Consider the following 21893-nt stretch of genomic DNA (forward strand, 5'->3'; position numbering starts at 1 on the left):
ACAAACAAGTGAGAATAACAGAGTACGAATGAACAACCCAGCCAAACTGAGCTTTAACTGGCCATTACAGGCAATAAATAGCTTTATTACTAAAACTGCCCCGACGTTCTGTTATAAAGTGGCACAAGGGACGAAAATGATACATGTAATGCAACAGAGAGCAACATACTAGTTATGAAAAAAACAGTCCAAACTAACCTTTAACTGCTTGTTCCAGGCAATAAAAGAGTTAATTATTAATATAAAACAGAATATTCAGTTCCATAGTAGCACAGAGAACAAAAATATTGCATATAATAGAACTAAGTGAGAATAACATAATACTGCTGAAAACCCCGCACCAAACCAGCCTTTAACTACTCATTCTGGTCAATACATTGGTTCGCCTATTGATTAAAAATATCCAGAGCTGCATACTCCTGAAGTGAAGGGAGAATAAAAATAATGCTTAGGGCTATATAATAGTCAGAACCAACTTTTAATACTATACCAACTTCTGTGCAATAAAACATTATGTGTTATTACTATTAGCCTATTTGTGTTGTTATTCTTATTGTTGGTAGCAGAAAGAGAGGAGTGGTGGTAGCCTCTTTAAAATGGTTCCAGCAGTAAAATATTGAATAAAAAGAGGTTTTTTTGTTTTTGTAGGGAACTGGTTATGTGCTATAATCTAAATTGTTTTGTGGGTCTTGTTTTTAATCAAAATAAATTTTTCCAGGAAGGCAGAGAATTGAACCTGGATCTCTAGAGTAGCAGCCTAGCACCTTAACCATTGGACCACCCTTCCTCTTTAATGTTCCTGTGTAGTCTAGATGAAATTAGTGGGACTACTTGGTGGACAAAATTAACATGATTAAGCTTTTGTCCTGAAGATTTTACAGTGTAAGGCCTGACCCTGCCAAATGCTTGGATGGTGTATAACACCGCTCTCTAAGTCTGACTAGTAGATGTGGCTATAAATAAACTGACGTTTCAGAAAAATGTTCTTTCTAAAATGGAACAAGTAAAATTCCAAAGTTTCCTGTTCTAAAAGAAATCTCAAGATGACATTTGTGGGACAGAGACCTTAATATTGATGCAAAATATGGTATTAATAAAATTACTATAACTGTGATAGGGTGTCCATCCCACACAGGACTGGAAGGGGTTAAGGTTGACAGGTAGGCCTAATAACTCCATAGGCTGCACCTGGAGGAAGAGCAAGGGAGCAGGGAATTGATTGCAAGCAGGTTCAGCTTCTGCAGGAATAGTGGGGCTTATAAAGCCAGGAAGCTGGCAACAGACAGGGGTTGCTGCTGGGAAAGGGCAGTCACTCCCTGGGAAGAGGGTTTGGAGCTGGTACACTCAGGGCAAGGAGGAAAACCAGGAGTTGTAGGAAGCAGTCTATGAAAGAAGCAGTAAGAGCTGTGAGAGGAAAGTCCAGAAATGCTTGGGTTGAGGGACCATGGACTGGAACCCAGAGTAGAGGGTGGCCCTGAGTTCCTGTACCCACCCTTGAGGAACTGGCACCATCAGGGCAATGCTGGAGAAGACTGCCTGGGACTTTTTGTGCAGAAGGACTTCAGGTAAAACCCTGGAAGGCGGGGGGAACACAGAGTGATTTGGCTGGAGAGCTGAGTCACAAAGAGGCTGCAGCACCTCCTGGGGCAAGAGAGGGGCTGCAGACAAAGAGAGAGGTGGAGAGACAGTGAGCAACCGCAGTAAGGGGTGTTGACCCAGTGAGCTATTCCTCAGAACCTCCAAGAGGAGGAGCCCTGTCTGCAGGGAGTAGAGCAAAACCATCACAGTAACTTATTTTTTAAGTTATTACAAACTTGTTTGCACCTTTACTGAGTATTAAGATATAGCTACAAAAGTGTTGTAGGCAGGATGCTCGGAAATAAAATGTACATATTTAGCTATTTATATTCAACAATGTTTAAAGTTAATCAAAGAAATTTCAAGTTTCTGCATCTATCAAGGAGACAAACCATGTTAAAGCTTGTAGGAATAAACCTAACTGTGAAAGGAATGCAGGATTGTGTTAGCAGAGCAATCAATCTAAAGGTAAAGTGGGCCTACACGTAGAGCCCTGCAAATCTAGATATCCGCTTTATAGCTGCGGACAATGTTTGTGGATTGGACGCGGATACAAATTTTGTGTCTGTGCAGGGCTCTATCTACACCAACCTCCTTCCCTCCCTCACCCTGAAGCTCCTCCCCTCCCCCCCGTTTTTCTTTTCAAAGAAAAGACCACAGTTGTGGTCAGCTGGTGCTTGAAATCCTCTTGATATACAGCAGAAATGCTGTTGGCAGGTCAATCTCTGTGACAGCTCCTGAAGTTTGGCACTCACTCCCCTCACTCTTACCTTGCCTTCCAAGCCCCTCCATTCCTCCAGGATTTAGGGAAGTCTACAGTAGAGGTGGGATTTATCATTAGAATGCTGCTGGCTGCTCTCAAGGGGTGAGGCTGACTGGATGTTCCGGATTATAAGCTCAGAGCTTTTTGAGATGGGAATCTTGCATGTACTTTCTATATATTGAAGAAATAAACTCTGCCATAGTTGCAGAGGTAAGTCGCCTGTAGCCTGATCTATGAATTGTATATTAATTATATGGATTATTTAAGAATTCCCAGTTCACACTCTGAGGTTTGACAGGTTCTTGTCCCAAGATCAGGTCCAGTATTACTGAGATTACTGTTTGGTTGGGAACCCTGATGTGCAGAGTTGTGACACACACAGAGTTTAGGAACCCTTCTGTATTTACAATAGTTTAATACATTTAGCAAAGTCACAAATACTCTAACCCAGCAAGGTAGACAGAGAATACATCTGAACATCTCTCTCTCTCCTCCTGCCCACAGACTGGGATACTTTTATGTTAGCTGATACCACTATATCTCATGCATATTCAGCAGATGTTTCTCCCCTCTTCCTTATTTGTATCTCCTCACCCTACTAATGTTGGGCTGCCCTTCTCCTGTAGGTTAGTATATTAATGATCTCAACTCATCATATACATCAATTCATTGCCATGGCACCCTTGTGTTCAGACATCTGCAGATGTTCCCATCCTAAGATATCCACAAGCTGATGTTAGCTCATGTTCCTGTGGTTGGCTGGTGTCATTATTGACAAACTTCCCCCTTATACACTATTCTCAGTTCCCCAAAACTTAGGGGTGACCACTTGGCACAGATAAATGGCTTAATTTCATAGACCTAAAGCCTTAAGCTAACTGCTGAAGCCAATGTTTTATAGGATACAGGCCTGTAGTTTCCTTACATTATTGCTGAATAAAATAAATGCTAAAGCTAGCCCTATGGGCTACACACCCAATAGAAATGCAGACTAATTTGACCCAATTCCCTTTCCATCATGGGTCAAATTCAGTCCTGGTCTAAACAGGTGCAATGCTGTACTTACTGAATATGACCTAGCATATAAATTCAGCTCTCCCATTCCCCAAGATTTGCCTTTTCTTCCCACTCCTATGTTTAATAGGAGGACATGGGAGATGGCTGACTTCCTTTCCATCCTCACTTGTAATCTCATTTGGCTACAGAAATTCACTGAATTTAGAAATAAGAAGTTACCTGGTTTTATTTAACAGAGCATTATGCTCACTGTTTCACATTCCCTTTGAACATCTAATGTTATCAGATATATTTTAACCATTAACTTCCTTTTAGAAAAAGGAAAACACACATTACAATAAAACATGGTAGTGACAGACTGTCTGGGTTTGTCCCTAGCAGATTCAAGTACAGGAACAGAACACTCTGAAACATAGTTCTTTCACATTGTGTAAAAATCTCTCTTCAGTGCACTGTACTGTGAACACAGAAGCAGGCTGACATCTGATTTACCAGTTCAACCAATCCACAGCAGGAACATCCAAAAGAAAGGCATGCAGTATTTAAATAGAGCACCAGAATAGCAATGTGGCAATATGTTGCAATTACAAATAATCCACGTTATGCATTATGGGAAGTGGCTCTCCCAGCTCTAGAATTATGCAACAATGTGTTTGGGTGTTAAGTCCACTAAGTTCACTTTAAAAAAAAAATAAAAAAAAATGCTGATCCAGAAGTATTCCTGGCTATGTCTCACTAGCCAATAGGTGAACGCTTTCTTCATTTGTGCCCAGAGGGGTCTGCAAATTGGATCTGTTCAAGAAGACAAGGAAGGAAAAAGGAAACAGTTTGACAGAGCTTCTGGATACTTTTGCATACATAATGCTAGCATTATTTAACAAACAAACAAAAAACCCAAAACAAATGGAAGTGCATTCTGTGCCCCCAGAAATGTTTAAAGTCTCTCATTACTAGGCTGATTGTGTGAAGAAACAGAAGTATGGTGGGGGGGGGGAGGGGGGAATCTATATTTTCCTTAATGAAAACCTTTTAAAACTGGTTTGAAATGGATGTAAAAGTCCCACAGTACCTTCCTTTTCGTGAGGCCTCTAGGATATAGAATATTCCAATAGCTAGTCCCTTTAAAGAAATGGACACCAATTATTACAGTTGTCATATTTGTGTTATATTTTACAGTTGCAGTCTGCAATAAAAGCAACAAGCAAGAATGCTAGCTTTACTTACACTTAGTAACGCCCATCCTCCTTGTATGGTAGCAGCCCATTCAAACCCCAGCCTCTCATTTAGGAATCCACCTAATGTTGGTCCTACAAAAGCTCTAAAAATATCAGAGAAGAAGTATGGGTACCTCAAAGAACAGATTGCAAAGGTCACAGGTAAGAGTTTTTATTACAATATGTTGAGACAAGAGGTTTCAGATCTATAGCTAATGTACAGATGGCACAGGGTTGCCCCGGTACAGCACAAGAGGTAATTGACACAGGGACTCTGTCACTGTAGTCCATGCACCAAACTCAGATTTAGTGGACGGGAAAAAAAGCCACTCAAAATAAAAACAAGCCTCTGTTTTCAAACTCCTGAGCTCATGCAGAGCCCCGCTGATCTCAATGGGACTGTGCAGAGGCTTGTGCTAGAACTTAATGCAGCAGTGGGGCCTTGTGTTTAAAATTAACCTGTTTATACAGGTGCCCAGTTTTCTGGGGTGCTGAGCATCTTACCAGGGTCACCGACTTCAATGTGACTAGTACAGTACTGAAAGTACGGTGCAGTGTCATTCTCATGCAGTCGCACAACGTTACTGTCTGTTTACAATTGACTTCACTTCTTGTGAAGTTAATGGAAAACAGAGAGGGAGGTAACTCAGTATAGTTTCACTGTCCAAGACTGAGTTGATACATTAATATTTTTTATTACTTGTATTGATGCAGTCCCTAGAGAGCCAGACCCACTGTGTTAGGCCCCCTTCATAGATGGTCTCTGCACCAAAGACCCAGAGGTGCTGGAACTAGGAGCACTGGTGGTGCAGCAGCACCCCCTGGCTTGAAGTGGTTTCCATCTTATACAGGTTTTACAGTTTTGTTCAATGGTTCTCAACACCCCCACTATACGAAGTGGCCGCAATGCCACTGCTAACAGCTTCAAATTTAAGCGTAAGCTGACATGACAGATAGATACAAACAGATGGGGGAAGTACACTCTAGCACTGAAACAGTTATCATTTGTGTAGCCAACACTCGTCACAAAACACCAGCGGCCTAGTTATTGTCAGGGGTTTATAACCCACCCATGCTGTGATGCCCTTATTAGAACTGTGAAGTAGAGACAGTTTCAAAAAGCTGCTTCAATGTACACAACTTAAAGACGTATTTAGTAACAGGAGAGAACTGGTGTGGGTGACCATGAACTGCACGTATCTGTACTATGTCCACCAGGCTGTTGATGAACTCCCAGCATTGTTCTCAACGGTCCAGCACTAAGCAGGATAGCGAGCATTTCAGTCACTCAGAAGACAGAATCCCATCAGCTGCCAATACGGATGATAAAGTGGGGCAGACTAAAATCCTGGTAAATGCTACCCAAACGTGTGGCATTCTGAGGGGGCCCTGAGAGCTGAGGAAACTGAGGCAGGACATTGAAGAGCCATATTTGGCCAGCAGGGGGCACTACAGGGCAAGCAGGCCTTTTTACACATTTAAGCAGCCCAACAACTTTATGACCAAAATACAAAAGAAGTTTATAGACAGTGACTGTGTACCTACCCAAGTGACCACATTGCACTGAAGAGCCCAGACACCAGTCCTAACACACTTAACCCCTCCTCGAATCCATTCTCACTGGAGAAAGACAGACAGGTTATTTCCACTAGGCACACGACTTGCCTTTTAAAGTGCTCCATGACTGGAAAATACATTAACGTGAACACAAGTGCATCCAGCACAGAGAAGCCTCTCTCCAAGGAGGATCCACAGCTTTCTGCCCCATATCTTGCCTATTAAGCCATCTGGCACCACCTCCCTGGGAGAAGGAAGGTAAGGACAATGCTACGTGAAATTTCCAGCACTACAGTGTCATCCCCATTGGCAGTGTGATAACTGGATTTTCAAGTCATACACAGTGAGTCTTGTGGGGCACAGGAGAAGGAAAGCTGACAGATGGGTCTGAAAAAGGGGAAAGCCCTTGGTTCCAAGGAGAAATGCATTTTGGCTAAACATGGAACCAAGAGGACCTCAACCCACTATGGCCAAGCAGCATGAGAGACGGGAAACTGTATTTTAAGTAATCCTGACGCCTGCGGATAGAATTGTTGCTGTGGGGTCTCCCAGAGAGCTAATGATATTTGCTGGATATTAACCCTTCCAATGACCTGAAATAAAAGTCCCTTTAATAAATATATACACATCAGTCTTGTGGCCTGCTATGCAAACCACCAAAACCACCTGGACCCTATGACTCTAATGAGGCCATTACACCCCCTTACCAATATGTAAAAATCAAAAGTGCTTAAGTGATATAGAACCCCAGATCTCTCCTCCTCTTTTTTTTTTTTTTAAAAAAAGAAAGACACTTGAAAAAGTGACTTAGGCTCTTTTGAAAGTTTTACCCAACGTCTCAGGCTCAGACCAACAATTAATTACTTTCTCCCACTCAGAGAATGAAATGGTGGTTGAAAATTGTTTGAACAGCTTCCAGTAGTAGTAATAATTAAAGTTGTGATGGACAGGATTACTTACTAAACACAATGGAGCATCTCAGGGAACAGTGGGATAGCAGACATCCCAAGGGAAAAGCCAATCAAAATCAGCATTAGGACAAACATCCAGAGTTTGCTGCAAAATAAGCATTTGAAGAAATTTTATACCATTCCTTTCAAATAAAGCCTTATTTTCATTATTTAGGACTGTTACACCAGCTCTCCATGATTCAAAGAGACTAGTTTTCCCTTCAAAGCATCATTAGCTGTAATATTCATTTTAAAATTACCTAGTAAATTCTTCTACATATTTTGACAGAAGAGATTTCTTAAGAGTGCAGCTCCAGTCTGAAAAATGGACTTTGTGAAAAATAAAGAATTCTGTGATTCCATGTTCATTGCATCAATGATTTCCTTATGCAAGAAGTTCAGTTTATAAACACAGAATGGTTTTACCAACTGCTGACCCTGCAAATTCATTCTGGGATTGTTAAATTCAAGTTACACCAGTGTAATTATAGAGGAGGGGAAAAAACCTTATAAGGGCAGGTCTACACTATGGAGTTAAGTCAACCTAAGTTACACAACTCCAGCTACATGAATAACCTACTTATTGTGGTGTCTACACCATGCTCGGTCGACAGGAGAAACTCTCCTGTCGACTTACCTTATGTTTCTCACTCTGATGGAGTACCGGAGTCGACGGGAGAGCGATCAGTGGTCAATTTAGTGGGTCTTCACTAGACCCGCTAAATCGAAAACCCAGTGGATCGACTGCCACGTATCAATCGCCCGGTAAGTGGTGACAAGCCCCAAGCTAGTTTCCTGAGATTTTTCCTCCATTCACCCCTCCGCCCACAAATGTTTGAAATTGGTTATGTTCTTCTTCAAAAGTTAGGGAAAAAAGGCTCTACATCTTAGCAACCCTGGCCATCAGTGTTGTTTCACAGATGTAACAGAGTATGTCATTTGCAGATAAGAGGGCTAGGACAGGTGGCTTTACAAAAAAAATGCAGATGGTCTTCACATTTTTTTGCCAATGATTTTCCATTGAGAGGCATTTCAAATGTCAAATATCCAGGGAGAGACAGGCACTGTAGTTTTTTTACCTCAGTGTAGCTAGTTGAGGTAAATACCAAATGCAGGCTATAGCCTATACCCCACCTAGCTACACTGAGGTCAAAAAACACATTACCTGTTTCCCCTTGGATATTACATCAAGATGGCTCTCAGTGGGATTCTCTCCCCCCAGTGAAGGCATAGCCATAGTTAGTTCTTAAGGTGCATAAGCCACAAAATAAATCACTTTGCTCTCCCACAGCTATGTTGGTCCTGGAGAACTTACCAGTAATAAGAAAACTAAACTTTATTATTCTCCACCCTACACACAGACTAAAGTGAGCAGATACAACTCTGAAGAGGCTCAGTTAACAAGTATTAGATAGAGATAAAAGGCAGTAAACTGTACCTTTCAATGTGCAAGATGGGAGCAGGTCCTAACAGGAAAAAGGACAGTGCTGTCAGTAAGCCCCCAAAGACCAACAACCATTTCCTTAGGTGCTGTGAAAGAGAAATCAAAGGTCTGAAGAAATCCAAACCCAACCAAACTCTTATCTGTTAAGCTAGCACATACGCAAAAATAATTTGGTTAAGGTGCTTCTGGACCACCAGAGAAAGGAAGATACTTGAAACTCATTCAGATGCATTTCCCTTCCTTCAGAAGCAGCTCATACCTCACACGGTGAAGTGGAGAGAGGGATTTAGAATAATTGTCTGGGGGAAATTAATATTCTCTCCCCCATATCACAGGACAGGTCATTAAACTCAACATTAGTTATGGTGCCACAGTATTGCCTATTCCCAGTGTAAGAACATGCTGTAGTTATGACAGGTACCAGAGAGGAATTTAGAGTTTAGCTTGACTACCTCAGACCCCCTAAAATCAGCTGTTAGAAGTGGCCACTGGGGAAAGCTGTTTTACATTATAACTGGGGCTCCACAGGACCTCTGCCAGAAGGAGAAGCATGGGAGAAGCAGTGATCAGTACACTTCCTAGGTCATGCCCACTCCCTGGCAATTGCTCCATACTATGCAGATAGTATCAGGAGGCTTTCAGGAGGTGAGGGCATCTCAAGCCACTGGGCCCCCATTCCAAGCAGACTCTGCTACCAGGGGCCCAAAGCTTGGGTTCCACAAGCAGAATGATTCAAGTCCTACTTTTCTGCAGCATAAATGAAACAAGTAAAAGTGTACATGTGATGCTGATGTGAGATTAATGGCTCTCACTACTGTCAAGTGAAAGTTGACAATGCACCCTCATTTTGGGCATACAATGCTTCTGCTTTTCCTATTTTCCTCAGCCAATTAGCGACAGCCAAAAGTAGTAAAAAAGTGATCTGCACTATATCAAAAAACAGTGGACACATTTTCACTTGTGATCAGGTAAGGCCTGGATAAGGATCTCCAAAGGTAAAAGGCTGTCACCAAAATCTCCTACACCAGGGGTGGCCAACCTGAGCCTGAGAAGGAGCCGAATTTACCAATGTACATTGCCAAAGAGCCACAGTAATACGTCAGCAGACCACCATCAGCTCCCCCACCCTGGTCCCAGCGCCTCCCACCCACCAGCACCTCCCCCTTCCCTCCCCGCACCCCCTGATCAGCTGTTTTGTGGAGTGCAGGAGGCTCAGGGGAGGAGGAGCACAGCCACTGCAGGCTCCGGGGAGGGGGTGGGAAGGGGTGGAGTGGGGGCAGAGCCAGGGTTTGAGCAGTGAGCACCCCCGGCACATTGAAAAGTTCGCGCCTGTAGCTCCAACCCCAGAGTCGGTGCCTAGACAAGGAGCCGCATATTAAACTTCTGAAGAGCTGCATGTGGCTCCAGAGCCACAGGTTGGCTACCCTTGTCCTACACCGTGCACATATCTTGAGCTCATTTGAAATATATTCATACAGTGAGACTGTTACTAAGAATGTGAAGATACAGTGGGCCAAAACATTTTTCTGAGAGGAAAAAGACAATGTCATGATAGTTTGTTCACTGCCCCATAATCTCCTGCCACCAGCTCTACTTGAAATAGTGAGTCAGAGGTATTCACCCACCTAAAATCCTGCTCTATACCAGCTACAACATACATACAGTAAACATGATGGACAAGTGTATGGATTTATTATAGCACCCAAGCCTGCAAAGGGATCCATGCAGGTGAGCCCTTTTAAAGTTCCATTGACTTGAGGAAAATGGGATTCAGTGCAGGTGTGAAGGCCCTGTGCAGAATGGGGGTCTGGGTCTAGGACTTCAGAATAGAGACATCTGTTTTTTTTTTATTTTGCATATTTAAATTAGCCATGGACAGAGGACACCATACAAGCAATTAGAGATTGTACTTACCGGCATTTTATCACTTAGAAACCCAAGCAATGGTGAAGACAGGGCGTAGGAGAGTGCCAAACCTAGGAATACTAACCCCACATAACCAGCTGGTAATTTGAACTGTAAAATAAATTTTTTACAAAAAGCATGGAATTAGCAAAGTATTCCATTATCATCACATTTTAAGTTAAGTGGCTGAAGTCATCATTCTTTTTCCTATTTTGTATTTTTCAATACTTGGATATCAGCTGTAGATTTTCAATTCCCTCCCCTATCCCAAATATCTTCAGTTCATCAGGTTCCATCACTCCACTGATATACACAGTTCAAGTCTAATCTCAAAAGGAAACAGATTTGCCCCCAATCCAGAATGCTGACACTTAATCTAGGCTGTTTGAAGTCTAAATCTCAGAGATTGGTATTAAGTAATTCTTGCATTTACACCTTCAATTTTTAGTTTTGCTAACAGTTAGTAGAATACTATGTATTTATAGCTTCCTATTTGGTGCATTTATTTTACAGCATGACTTGCCTTGAAAATACTTTTTTCCCCGCCGTTTAAAAGCCAAAGATTTGATTTTTCTAAAAAGTCAGACGAAAAGATATTCAGCACAGTGAATGGGGAAAAGAGAGGAAAGGCGTCTCCCTGTAGCTGCAACCACAGAATGAGAAGCATTCTGAGGGCAACAAAAATGATGAGGGGTACGGAATGGCTTCCATATGAGGAGAAAGTAATAAGATTGGGATTTTTCATCTTGGAAAAGAGATGACTAAGGGGGAGGGGGATATCATGACTGGTATGGAGAAAGTAAATAAGGAAGTGTTATGAGAAGGAGTAAATAACACAAGAACTAGAGGTCATCAAATGAAATTAATGGGCAGCAGGTTTAAAACGAACAAAAGGAAGTATTTCTTCACACAACGTACTGTCAACCTGTGGAACTCTTTGCCAGAGGATGTTGTGAAGGCCAAGACTATAACAGGGTTCAAAAAAGAACTAGATAAACTCATGGAGGATAGGCCCATCAATATCTATTAGCCAGGATAGGCAGGGATGGTGTCCCTAGGCTCTGTTTGCCAGAAGCTGGGAATGGGTGACAGGGTGTGGATCACTTGATGATTACCTGTTCTGTTCATTCCCTCTGGGGCAGCTGACATTGACCACCGTCGGAAGACAGGATACTGGACTAGATGGACCTTTGGTCTGACCCAGTATGACCATTCTTAAGTAAGTTAGAATGTCGTAGAGTTTTGTTCACTTGCCATTTGACTTTCCCTAGTTTTATAGGCCAATGCTACAATGCCATCAACAATTCATAAATTTATATTTAAGGAGTTCAGTCAGTTCAAATATTCCAGAATGGCAGCTATTGCAAAGTCTGAAAATACTCTTCTTACTCAATCAAATGCAAGTGAACCCCCTGACATTCACATGCATTATCTGTACATACCTAGCCAGAGACAGGAAACAGGTAAGAATCAGCAATACAATATCAGGCTCAGATAACACGGACAATAAGCACATTTGATAGAATAGGATTTATTAAAACATTGATTTTAAAATATTTGGATTAAAGTACTCCATACTGCTGAAGTCATTAACCCATCTCTTACACATTAAGATGACTCACCTTCTCTGAAACGAACAGTGACATAGTGGGATCCAGAAAGCCTAAACATGCACTTAGTGAAAATATAGTAAAACAGAGAAGTACAACTTTTGGCAGAGTAATGAGCATCCAGAACGAGTCCTTGGTAGCGATTGCATCTGTTGTTTAAAAAAGAAAAGAAACTGTTCTTTGGTACATGGATTGTGTTTAATTTGATATGCTTATAACCCACTTTCTTGCTTCTGAGATTCAGTATTCTCCCTCTCCCACTGCTTTGAAGGTAGTCCTCTCATACACAAATTGAAGCAAAATTTAGAATGTTACAGGTCATCCTGGGACATTGTTACAAGACCAGAATTTTTTTTTAGCCTCCAGCTTGGAAACTAGACAAATGAAGAAAGCAATCGGAACTTAAATTTTCCTACTTAACACTTTCAGTTTAGAATGAAGTAATTGGACAAGTGCTTATTGAGTGACTAAGATGATAGAATAGACAAATATAAGAAATGCAACCACTTTTCAGGTGCCATTGCGATGTTTTACATTTCTAAATTATGCTCCATGGGCCTGATCCTGCATACACTTCAATATGTGTATGGTCTCATTGTGCGTACAATGAGACTGCTACTCACATGCATTATAATCTACAAGATCAGAGCCTATTGCTCTTTGTACAATGGACTTCCACACTGCAAAATTCCAAAGTTGCATAATTCAGAGTATTTATATCCAAGCTATAAGCATCTTCCGAAGTCAGACAAATGGTTAACCGGTGTATTTCATCTAACAGTAGTTAGCAGGATACAGACTCATATATATAGGTGGTGCTTCCTCTCCTGTGATTTGTCATAGTTGCCATCCTCCCCCTTTGGGGCTTTCTAAAAAGATTAGAGTCTTTAGCTATGCAGTTCCTCTTATCCTCCAATGTTATCACACCTGTACTCTTCCATTTGTTTCATCCTCCAGCAATATGACGACTATCTTAACATAGGCTGTTTATGCTACATCGACTGATCCCTCCCGGCTACCTTTTTCTCCCCAAAACTAGGCCATCCAAACTTGATCTAATGAAATGCAATCACAACATGCATGCAGCTGGATTCTCTTCCACATGTGCAATGTATCTTGCATCGTGGAATGCAATACATAGGAATCCCTTTGTCCTCGGTACTGTAAGCCTCCAACTTGCTCAGTAGCATGGTGAGGCAAAGCATATATCTATGCTGCAAAAAAGACCCACAATGGCAAGTCTCAGAGGCTTGGTCAACTACTTGAACTTGTGCTACTAGGCTAAAAATAGCAGTGTAGACGTTCCTGCTCAGGCAGGAGTGGGGACTCTGAGACCCTCCATGGGTTTCAGAGCCCAGGCTCCAATCTAAGCGGGAACATCTACACTGCTATTTTTAGCCCAGTAGCATGAGCCCAAGTCAGTTGATCCAGGCTCTGAGACTCGCCACTGTGGGGTTTGTTTTTCAGTGTAGACGTACCCTAAGACAACTTATTGTTTAAAAGTCCCAAAGAGAGACATCATGTAGAAAAATCTCACTTCGGTTCAATGCAACAGAGAAAGCTAGTATTTATGGGGATGGACACAAGAAAGGAGATTCATTCCAAGCCATGTGCATCCATGATTTTTAGTTATGTTCAACAAGGACCTGATCCTGCACCATTAAAATCAGTTGCAGTTTTGCCACAGAGGTCTTGTGCTTCAATGAGCTCCAGGGATCTCATAAGGATAGCTAGTAAAACCCTTTAATTCCTCATGTATGTAGAGTATGTATCTATCCATCCATCTCAAATTTGAAATATTGACCAAAGGAAGAGGAAGGAAAAGAGCCTACCGTATTTTGGTAAGAGGTACACGTTCAGAGGCACCAGGATCAGCACTAAGCATCCTAGCACTATGAAAGGGATTTCATAGCCAAAGGACTGATACAAAAAACCACCTACAGGTGGGCCCAGCACTAATCCAAGCCCTGTAAAAATTTCAAGGCTGCCCTAAGGAGGGGGTGGGGAAGAAGGGGGAGAAGGAGAGAGAGAGAGAACAAAGGTTAGTAGATAGAAGCTAGGCTCTGTCATTGATCAAGAGCTAGAACAAATCATAGCCATAAACAAAAATCTTTACATGCAAGTACAGCAAAGGGAGTCTGAAAAATTGTCTGGATAAAAGCTAAGTGAGCTTTTAAGAGGAAGACCAAGTGTTCTTCTTACTTTTTCAGTCTTAGCCACTCACATGCCGCCTAATGTCCCCAGTTCCTGTGATGTTCCATATACCCAGTACATCTGCAGGGATGCCAGCAATGAAGTGACTACACTTCCCAAATACAAAATTACATTAGAACCTGAAGGGGAGAACTTAGTAAGCATATTGCAATGAATTATCATTAAGTCACCTCTTTGGGGCTTGGGTGAAAGATGCCTTAAGTTAAATAACTTTTCTACCTACATACAATTGGTCAAGTTTAGCCCCTGCAACTATCTAATGAAGTCCATCAAGTTACAACAGAGATATGTTTGACCCATTAAGTTTGGATTCTTTTATCGGATGTGACCTCAAAGAACAGTATGAAGAGGGCCTACATGGACTTCATCTCCTCCTGTTGTAGTACCATTAGTCCCCATTGCCAACATACGTTACATTATTTGATCAGCTTATATCTAGACCAATAAATTTTCCTGAAAAAGAGTATTTAGCCATAATATCCACTGGGAAGTGATAGAACAGTGACAAGAAAGCTCACATAAGGGCATGTCTACACTAGAAAGATGTACTGCTTGCACTATATGGGTAGTGCTTTCACCAGTATAATTATTCCTTTGCAGGAAGAAGAATAATTACACAGGTAGAAATCACCTTTACACTAGTATACCTGTATCCACACGAGGGGTTTTACCAGTATACCTATTTTTGATGTAAAAAAGCCACGTGGATCGAGCAGGCAGGAAGCTGCCCATAATTAAAATCCTGATAAAATTTAAATGTATGCCAGACTTAAGTCTCCCCTTGTTCTCTTTTGAGTTAATTTCATAGAATCATAGAATATCGGGGTTGGAAGGGACCTCAGGAGGTCATCTAGTCCAATCCCCTGCTCAAAGTAGGACCGATCCCCAACTAAATCATCCCAGCCACGGCTTTGTCAAGCCTGACCTTAAAAACATCTAAGGAAAGAGATTCCACCACCTCCCAAGGTAACGAATTCCAGTGTTTCACCACCGTCCTAGTGAAAAAGTTTTTTCTAACATCCAACCTAAACCTCCCGCACTGCAACTTGAGACCATTGCTCCTTGTTCTGTCATCAGCTACCACTGAGAACAGTCTAGATCCATCCTCTTTGGAACCCCCTTTCAGGTAGTTGAATTTGTTTAAATAAGGGGGCTCACTTTTTTTAATGTCACAATGCTGTAATGTCTGTGTGGCAGTCTACTTCTGTGAGTCTAGCTGCTAACACAGGAAACGATGATTCTAGTTATTTTTCACAGACATCACATATGCCATTCTCTGTTATCTCTCATGGCGGAACAAGACTGACAGGTGCCAGAGGCCCTAGTTCAACAAGTCCATCTTTAAGTACCTTCATGACCTAAGGCCTTGGATAGGGAAATAGAAGATTTGATCTTGTCAAATGATAAGCCAGGCCATTTCCCTTTGTCGGGTTAGGTCATATGCCATACGGAATTCAGTTTTCATGAAGACTAAAAACGCACCACTTAATCTCAAAAGCTTTTGAGTTGTACGTTGTAAGTATCCTACCCATGTTTCAAACAACACTGGCAAATGGATCACAAGAAGAATATATTAAAAATCCCTCCTCAACTAATCCTCAGAAAGTCATGACGACTTATTTTCTAATACTCCTGCATAAGTTACTGAATGAGCTCAGTTTTCCATCCTCATTCCTTCCATTGATCCAGGACCTGCATCACTTGTGTTGCACCCGAAGCATGTTTATTCCTTCAGGCATATAGCATTTTAATTTAAATTAGAGATTTTTGTTTGGGGGGTTGTTTGGGTTTTTTTTAAGCTGGAGGAGCATATGGTAGACCCTTGACACCAGCTGTATGGTTACAGTGCAAAATGCATAAAGATGTAGGAGAGTCATTAAAACATTTTTATTCTGGACGTTCTTCCATAATGTGTAGTTCTGTACATACCATTACTGTAGCTATGTTATTGGGAAAAGCCTTTGCAAGAACAGAAAATGAAGCTGTCGCTGCTGCAGCAAAGCCTATGGCATCCATCGCTCTAACCAGAAAACACAAACCAATGAATACTGGCCCATCAGGTGCTCTGTCCAAAAGACTGAAAGAACAAGGAAACAAATGAAATTTAGCAAAATAAAAACCAAAATCCTTAAAATACAACTGTAAGGTAAACTTCTTCTAGAGACAGCATGGTCCAGTGGTCAAAGCACAGGGCAAGTCACTTGCCCTCTGTCAAATGGGAATCTCTTTTACCTACCTATCACATATGTATATCATCATATAAAGAAAGAACCTGAAAAGTTTAGACATCAAGCAGCCAATGTAGGCTCTCTTCACATCAGAGACTAGATCCAAAGTCCTGGTAAGAAGCTCATCACTTTCACTCCCAGTTGCTGTGGAAGGTGCTGCCTCTGGACCTTGCTTAGGGACTCCAGCTTTTTTGTATCTGCTTATGACCAGTATATATTTGAAGCTCCAGTATCTCTGGTTATGCCTAACACTGCATTATAAACCCAGCCTCAGACCCAGTCTTGAGTCCTTACCCCATTCTTCTCTACCATCCACACAAAAATATTCTGACTTGAGTCAGTAAGCTCTCAGGACCTGGGTCTTAGGACCCACCAAGTGGGATTGTGTGTGGTGGGGTGGGGTGAGAGTTAGCCCAAGCCCTGCTATGATTGAGGTCCAAGCCCTGTCTTTTTGCAGCATGGATGCAGCTCAATCCTGGGTCCCTAGACTTGTGGCCAAGGAGTCTGTCACCACTGTACCACAATCCTCTGGGCATGTGTTTCTCAGACCTTCGTGTCCAAAACTACCACTCAGTTCCCAGGCCTTGGAAGCAATCCTTCCTTTCCATGCTGACCGTTGAACTGGGTTCAACCATATCCTGTGTTCACTATGCCCAGCACCAAGAAGCAGTTGGTTGTATTAATATACATGGAATAAATCAGCCAAAGGTTTTAGCATAACCCAGTCACTATTTAACATTAAATAGCATAAAACAAGGTGTGGGACTTGAGATACAGAGACTTCACCCTCCTTAGCACCATAGCAAACACATCATTAAATATCCTTTTAACCTTTTGTTAAAGATACAAAAAAGTTAAAAAACAGTTAAAGCACCTGAAATGTAAAATATTAAATAAGGCTTTCATTTAAACATCCCTTGTCCTCTTTCCCTGTAGAGAGTTTTCAGAAGAAAAATAAACCCCATGTTGTTTGAGTCTCTTTGACGGTATTAAAGACAGTAATAACCGTCCTTTTGGGGGGGAAAAGAGAAAAAGTTAGGAAATCTCCAAACCTTCTCACCTAACTTCTTCTCTTTTCCCCAAACGGACAGTCATTACGGTCCTTGATACCATCGAAGAGACTATCAAACAAGGGGCCTTTTTCTTCTAAAATTGGACTTCAACTGCAGCAGTGAGGAAATCTCCAGCCATCTCAGCTCAATGTTGTTGCTGAAGTCCAATTTTAGAAGAAAAAGGCCCCTTGTTTGACAGTCTCTTCGATCGTATCAAAGATCATCCCAGGTGGTGTTTGGGATTCAGCTGGAGCTGGCAGGGGTGGCGATGTCAACTGGGTCCCTCTCTCTCGGCCCATTCTAGTCAGGACACCTCTCAGGATCAGGATCAGGAAGGCCAAGCGCCCCAGAAAATGATGGGGGAGGAGGAACAGCTATGATGGTGAAGCTCACTGCAGTAGTTTGTCTGTATTTTTGTTGTTTCAGACTTTCCCCACACACACACACACAAAATTAAGGACCCCAAAAAGGGAGTGATGGGCAGAATAGCCTCTACCCTTATTATTTTGTTCACCAATTAGTCCTAATATCTGAATTTTGGTATATTAACTTCACATCTCCCGTTCATAAGCCAAGCACAGTTTCAACAGTCTTTGAATTATATCAGTGGGGCCTCTGTGGTTTAGGCTACTAGAGCTCCTTTGACTGGTTCTCTTGCACTCGTTACAACATTGTTAGAATAGGTTACTGTGACATCATATGAATTTACACTCACTTTTTACAGTTCAAACTCACAATTAGGGTAAATTTGTAGGCCCAATTATCACAACAAGCCCCACACCACGTGCACTGCTAGGTGGCCTCAGGAACACAGTCAGATTCTGGTTAATTTCTGGTGTGAGATGAACAAGATGTCTGACTTCATCAAGAGTACCAGAAATGATCATGTGTACCAGGAAATGTTGAGGAAGTGTGTGGTGTTGGGGAGCCCCCAGACTGCTGGTCAATGCAGAGAGAGAATCAATCAGCTCAAGACCAACTACAGCAAAGTCAGAGATGACAGCCACACCTCTGGGAACTCCCTGCCTCTTCTATGAGGCATTTGGCAGGATAAAGGGAGCTGCGCTGACCACTGAGCCCATGGTGCTACCTGACAATCCGTACAACCCCCAAGTCTCAGGCAGCATCAAAGGAGAGCCAGCAGCCACTGGATTAAGCTCAGGCAGTGACTCTCTGGTACTTACAATGGTCTCTGAAGAGGCTTTGCTCCCAGAGCAGACAGAGCACATTCAGAGATGCTGTTTGAGGACAGCCCAGAGGAACAGCCCGCAGCAGCAAATGCAGAGAAGGCAGTAGTGCCAGAGCCTGGTAAGTTTCTGACCCCATGTTTGTTATTAATATACGGATAGGATAGATTTTCAGCTTATGCCTTAGTAAAAATTATTATTACAAGCCAGGGGTAGCAGCATATACTGTATCAACTAATGATGGAAGGCCTGCCAGAACCAGGGGTCTCAAACTCCCGGCCCGCAGGCCATCTGCGGCCCAAGAACCTCCCCAATGTGGCCCACGGGGCTCCAGCAATTTTGGCGCCAGGTCTCTCCCTTGGCCCCACATACCACCCCCGGTGCTCCCCCAGCCCCCCACCCCCCATGCATGTCCCCTGGGCGATTTAAAATGCCCTGGGGCCCCACCCATCACTGGCAGTACAGCGGAGCTGAGCGGCTTCCTGCCTGCTCACTCCATGTGGCTGCCAGCTCCTCCCTGCTGCCCCAGGGCGGGGCAGGGCTGTGCCTCCTCGTGCTGCCCCCGCGGCCAATGGGAAGCTGCGGGGACGGTACCTGGGGGGCGGCAGCCTGCCCTGCCTTGGAGCCCCAGCTAAGCACCGCACCCCCCCGACCCTCTCCCAGAGCCTACACCCCCTTCCCCCATACACCCCACAGCCCCCAAACACCCTCCCAGAGCCTGCAACCCTCTCCCTCCTCCCACACCCCGCCCCCAAACTCCCTCCCAGAGCCTTATTAATACTCTGAAATATGCTGGGGGAGTTGTATGTCGTCCATGGGTGCCATATGATGAGTTGGAGGAGAGGGGGATGCTTTGAAGTCCCTTGTTACATAAGTACGATCCCAGGGGAAAGGGGATGTTATTTAAGTGATGTATATCCTATTATAAGTCTGTCCTGTCCTGGGGTGTCTATACGCTCCATGGATGCTGTATTAGGAGTCCAAGTCATCCAGTATGTAGTCCATAGGGGTTGTATTGTAAATCCAAGCTTGCACCAGGGTCACTGCCTGAATGCAGGGTGCTTTCTGGGTGGGCTGTAATACATCTGCAGGATAACAGCATCCTGTTTATTTGCTCATGACTTTTCACTCAATCCCATTTGCAAACTTTCTTGAAGCAGGAACTCCAATTGGGTGGTCACATTTCAGGGGAAAGGTTATTAATTAGGGCTCCTCTGTAGGTCACTAGCCCCCTCCTCTTGTAGATTGCTGGTCAGTGACCATAAGCCTAAAAGCTCTTTAGCATATACAGCTGGCTTGCCTCCAGTAGCTTGGAACACAAGATCCCTTTGACATTCAGGAATTGCCAGAAGTGTTATGTCCTCCTAAAAGTAGACAGCCTAAGAGAATTGCAAAAACAAGCAGAGTAATCCATGGTAAGTGGTCTCCTCCCCGACACCCGTAAGGGGAAAATGATCTGTAATTTTATAATTTAAATTGATCTTGTAAATTGGACTTTACCATAACATGTGACTGCTTTCTGCTCTGCTCAACTCTCAGTAGTGTCTGAGAACTTAACGTTATCTAAATATAATAAACCAGAGTATCAGTTTTTGATCTTGAGATTCCAGATGCTACAGATGAAGTCAAAAACTTACTTTTTTTTTTTAAATAAATACTCTGACAATAATGTGTTCTTTCATTAGGCTTGGCATGCCCTTCCACCCCTGCAGGGCTACCATAGCCAACCATGAGCCTTGTGAAGGGGGCACACTCCTATCTGTCAATAAAACAGGTACATAAAGAATGATGGAGATCCTGAATAAGGCCAGCCAGCAACTTCAATACCAATGGCCAGGTGTCAGGCAAAAAGAGGCTGCACCGCATGAGGAGAGATTGGCAGTGCAATTTCTGGAACACGAACAGCGCTTGAGAGAGGAAACTAGAGTACAGCAGAAATAACTGGTTGAGAGACTGCTTGTGTTCATGACAGCGAACTCCATGACTCCAGCCCCTCCTGTTTTACCCCATTCCATGAGTCCCCACCATGGTACAGTGCCACCATATCAGAGAATTGCACAATTCTGTGATTGGGTGTCCATGCCACAAGGAATAAACATTACGTGGAGAGGACAAGTGTACCCTGTTCACTCCTCTACTCTGGTGCAGCACAGGCCAGTGCACGCAGCACACACTAGAAGAGCTAAAGAGCAGAGGGACACAGGACACTAAGAATTAGTGAAACAGAGCTTGGAGTGTTTTATATGTAGTCAGTTACTAGATGCATGTCTAGAAATAAAGTGATTTTATTTCCACACAAATGTGGAGTCATGGGAACGGTTTATTATCTTTACTAAAGCTGACCTACATAGCAATCCACAAACAGTGGGTTAAATCACATGCCTATTTTATACAATAAAGATAAATAATGCACAGCAATATATTCCACTGCATCCATAAGTTCAAATTCATTAGAACCACCTATGATTTGTACCCCATGGAAATATGCTTTTTATATATATAGACTGAATGACTGATTGACTTAACTGGAATATGTTTTATGCTACATATGCCCTGTAACATATCTATGTCAAGGTTATGATCTACTGAATCTATTAATCCTATTTGTATGCATGTATCCTTTTTGTATTTGAAGTTGTGAATACTGGCTTGATTTCTAAGCAGCCTTAGTAGAGCATTTGGTCAGCTTCTTGAGAAAGAAATGTGCAAATTAGGTGCCCACTCCAGAAACACTTAAAGGACAATGAATCTTGTAAGGCTCCAATCCACATGAGAAATCTACCTGAGGATGTTCAAGCAAGCATGTGAACCATGGCTGCCACCTTTAAGTTCTGAGTCATGCATGGACAGGTGACTTGCCCATGAGACTCCATCTCGGAGCTGGACTTTGCATAGGAGAGAGGAGGAAGTCTCCACCCACAAGAGAAAGTCTATTTAAGCCTGTGGGAGACCCCTCCATTTTGTCTTCAGCTGGCTAAGGAGACATCCTTGAGGGTGGAGAGGCTAACTGAAAGAAACTGGAACAAAGGGCAGCAACTACAGGAGGTGTGAGTGGTTGCTGGACCCAGACTAGAAGAAGTCTAGTCTGTAAAAGAAAGCTTACTAGAATTCCTCTAAGGGTGAGATCTTTATCTGTATTCAGAGTTCTTACTGTATTAGACATAGACTTGCATG

The 21893-nt window shown here is 42.7% G+C and overlaps 1 protein-coding gene across 3 annotated transcripts in view; it reads right to left on the reverse strand.

Annotated features, from left to right (window-relative positions):
- Nucleotides 1-47: 47 nt before the first annotated feature.
- The window catches only part of LOC140909025 (MFS-type transporter SLC18B1-like), a 33448-nt gene continuing 11602 nt past the window's right edge, over nucleotides 48-21893 (reverse strand). For all 3 annotated transcript variants that reach the window (XM_073337348.1, XM_073337347.1, XM_073337346.1), the window contains exons 5-14: nucleotides 16182-16329; nucleotides 13871-14027; nucleotides 12051-12187; nucleotides 10438-10539; nucleotides 8518-8609; nucleotides 7090-7185; nucleotides 6118-6192; nucleotides 4583-4676; nucleotides 4428-4477; nucleotides 48-4150 (exon numbers count right to left, since the gene is read on the reverse strand). In XM_073337348.1, coding sequence (XP_073193449.1) covers nucleotides 4084-4150; nucleotides 4428-4477; nucleotides 4583-4676; nucleotides 6118-6192; nucleotides 7090-7185; nucleotides 8518-8609; nucleotides 10438-10539; nucleotides 12051-12187; nucleotides 13871-14027; nucleotides 16182-16329 — 1018 coding nt within the window. In that variant the 3' untranslated portion in view covers nucleotides 48-4083. The remainder of the gene's footprint in view (nucleotides 4151-4427; nucleotides 4478-4582; nucleotides 4677-6117; nucleotides 6193-7089; nucleotides 7186-8517; nucleotides 8610-10437; nucleotides 10540-12050; nucleotides 12188-13870; nucleotides 14028-16181; nucleotides 16330-21893) is intronic.

This window comes from Lepidochelys kempii, chromosome 3, assembly GCF_965140265.1.
Source record: "Lepidochelys kempii isolate rLepKem1 chromosome 3, rLepKem1.hap2, whole genome shotgun sequence".
Lineage (NCBI taxonomy): Eukaryota > Metazoa > Chordata > Testudines > Cheloniidae > Lepidochelys > Lepidochelys kempii.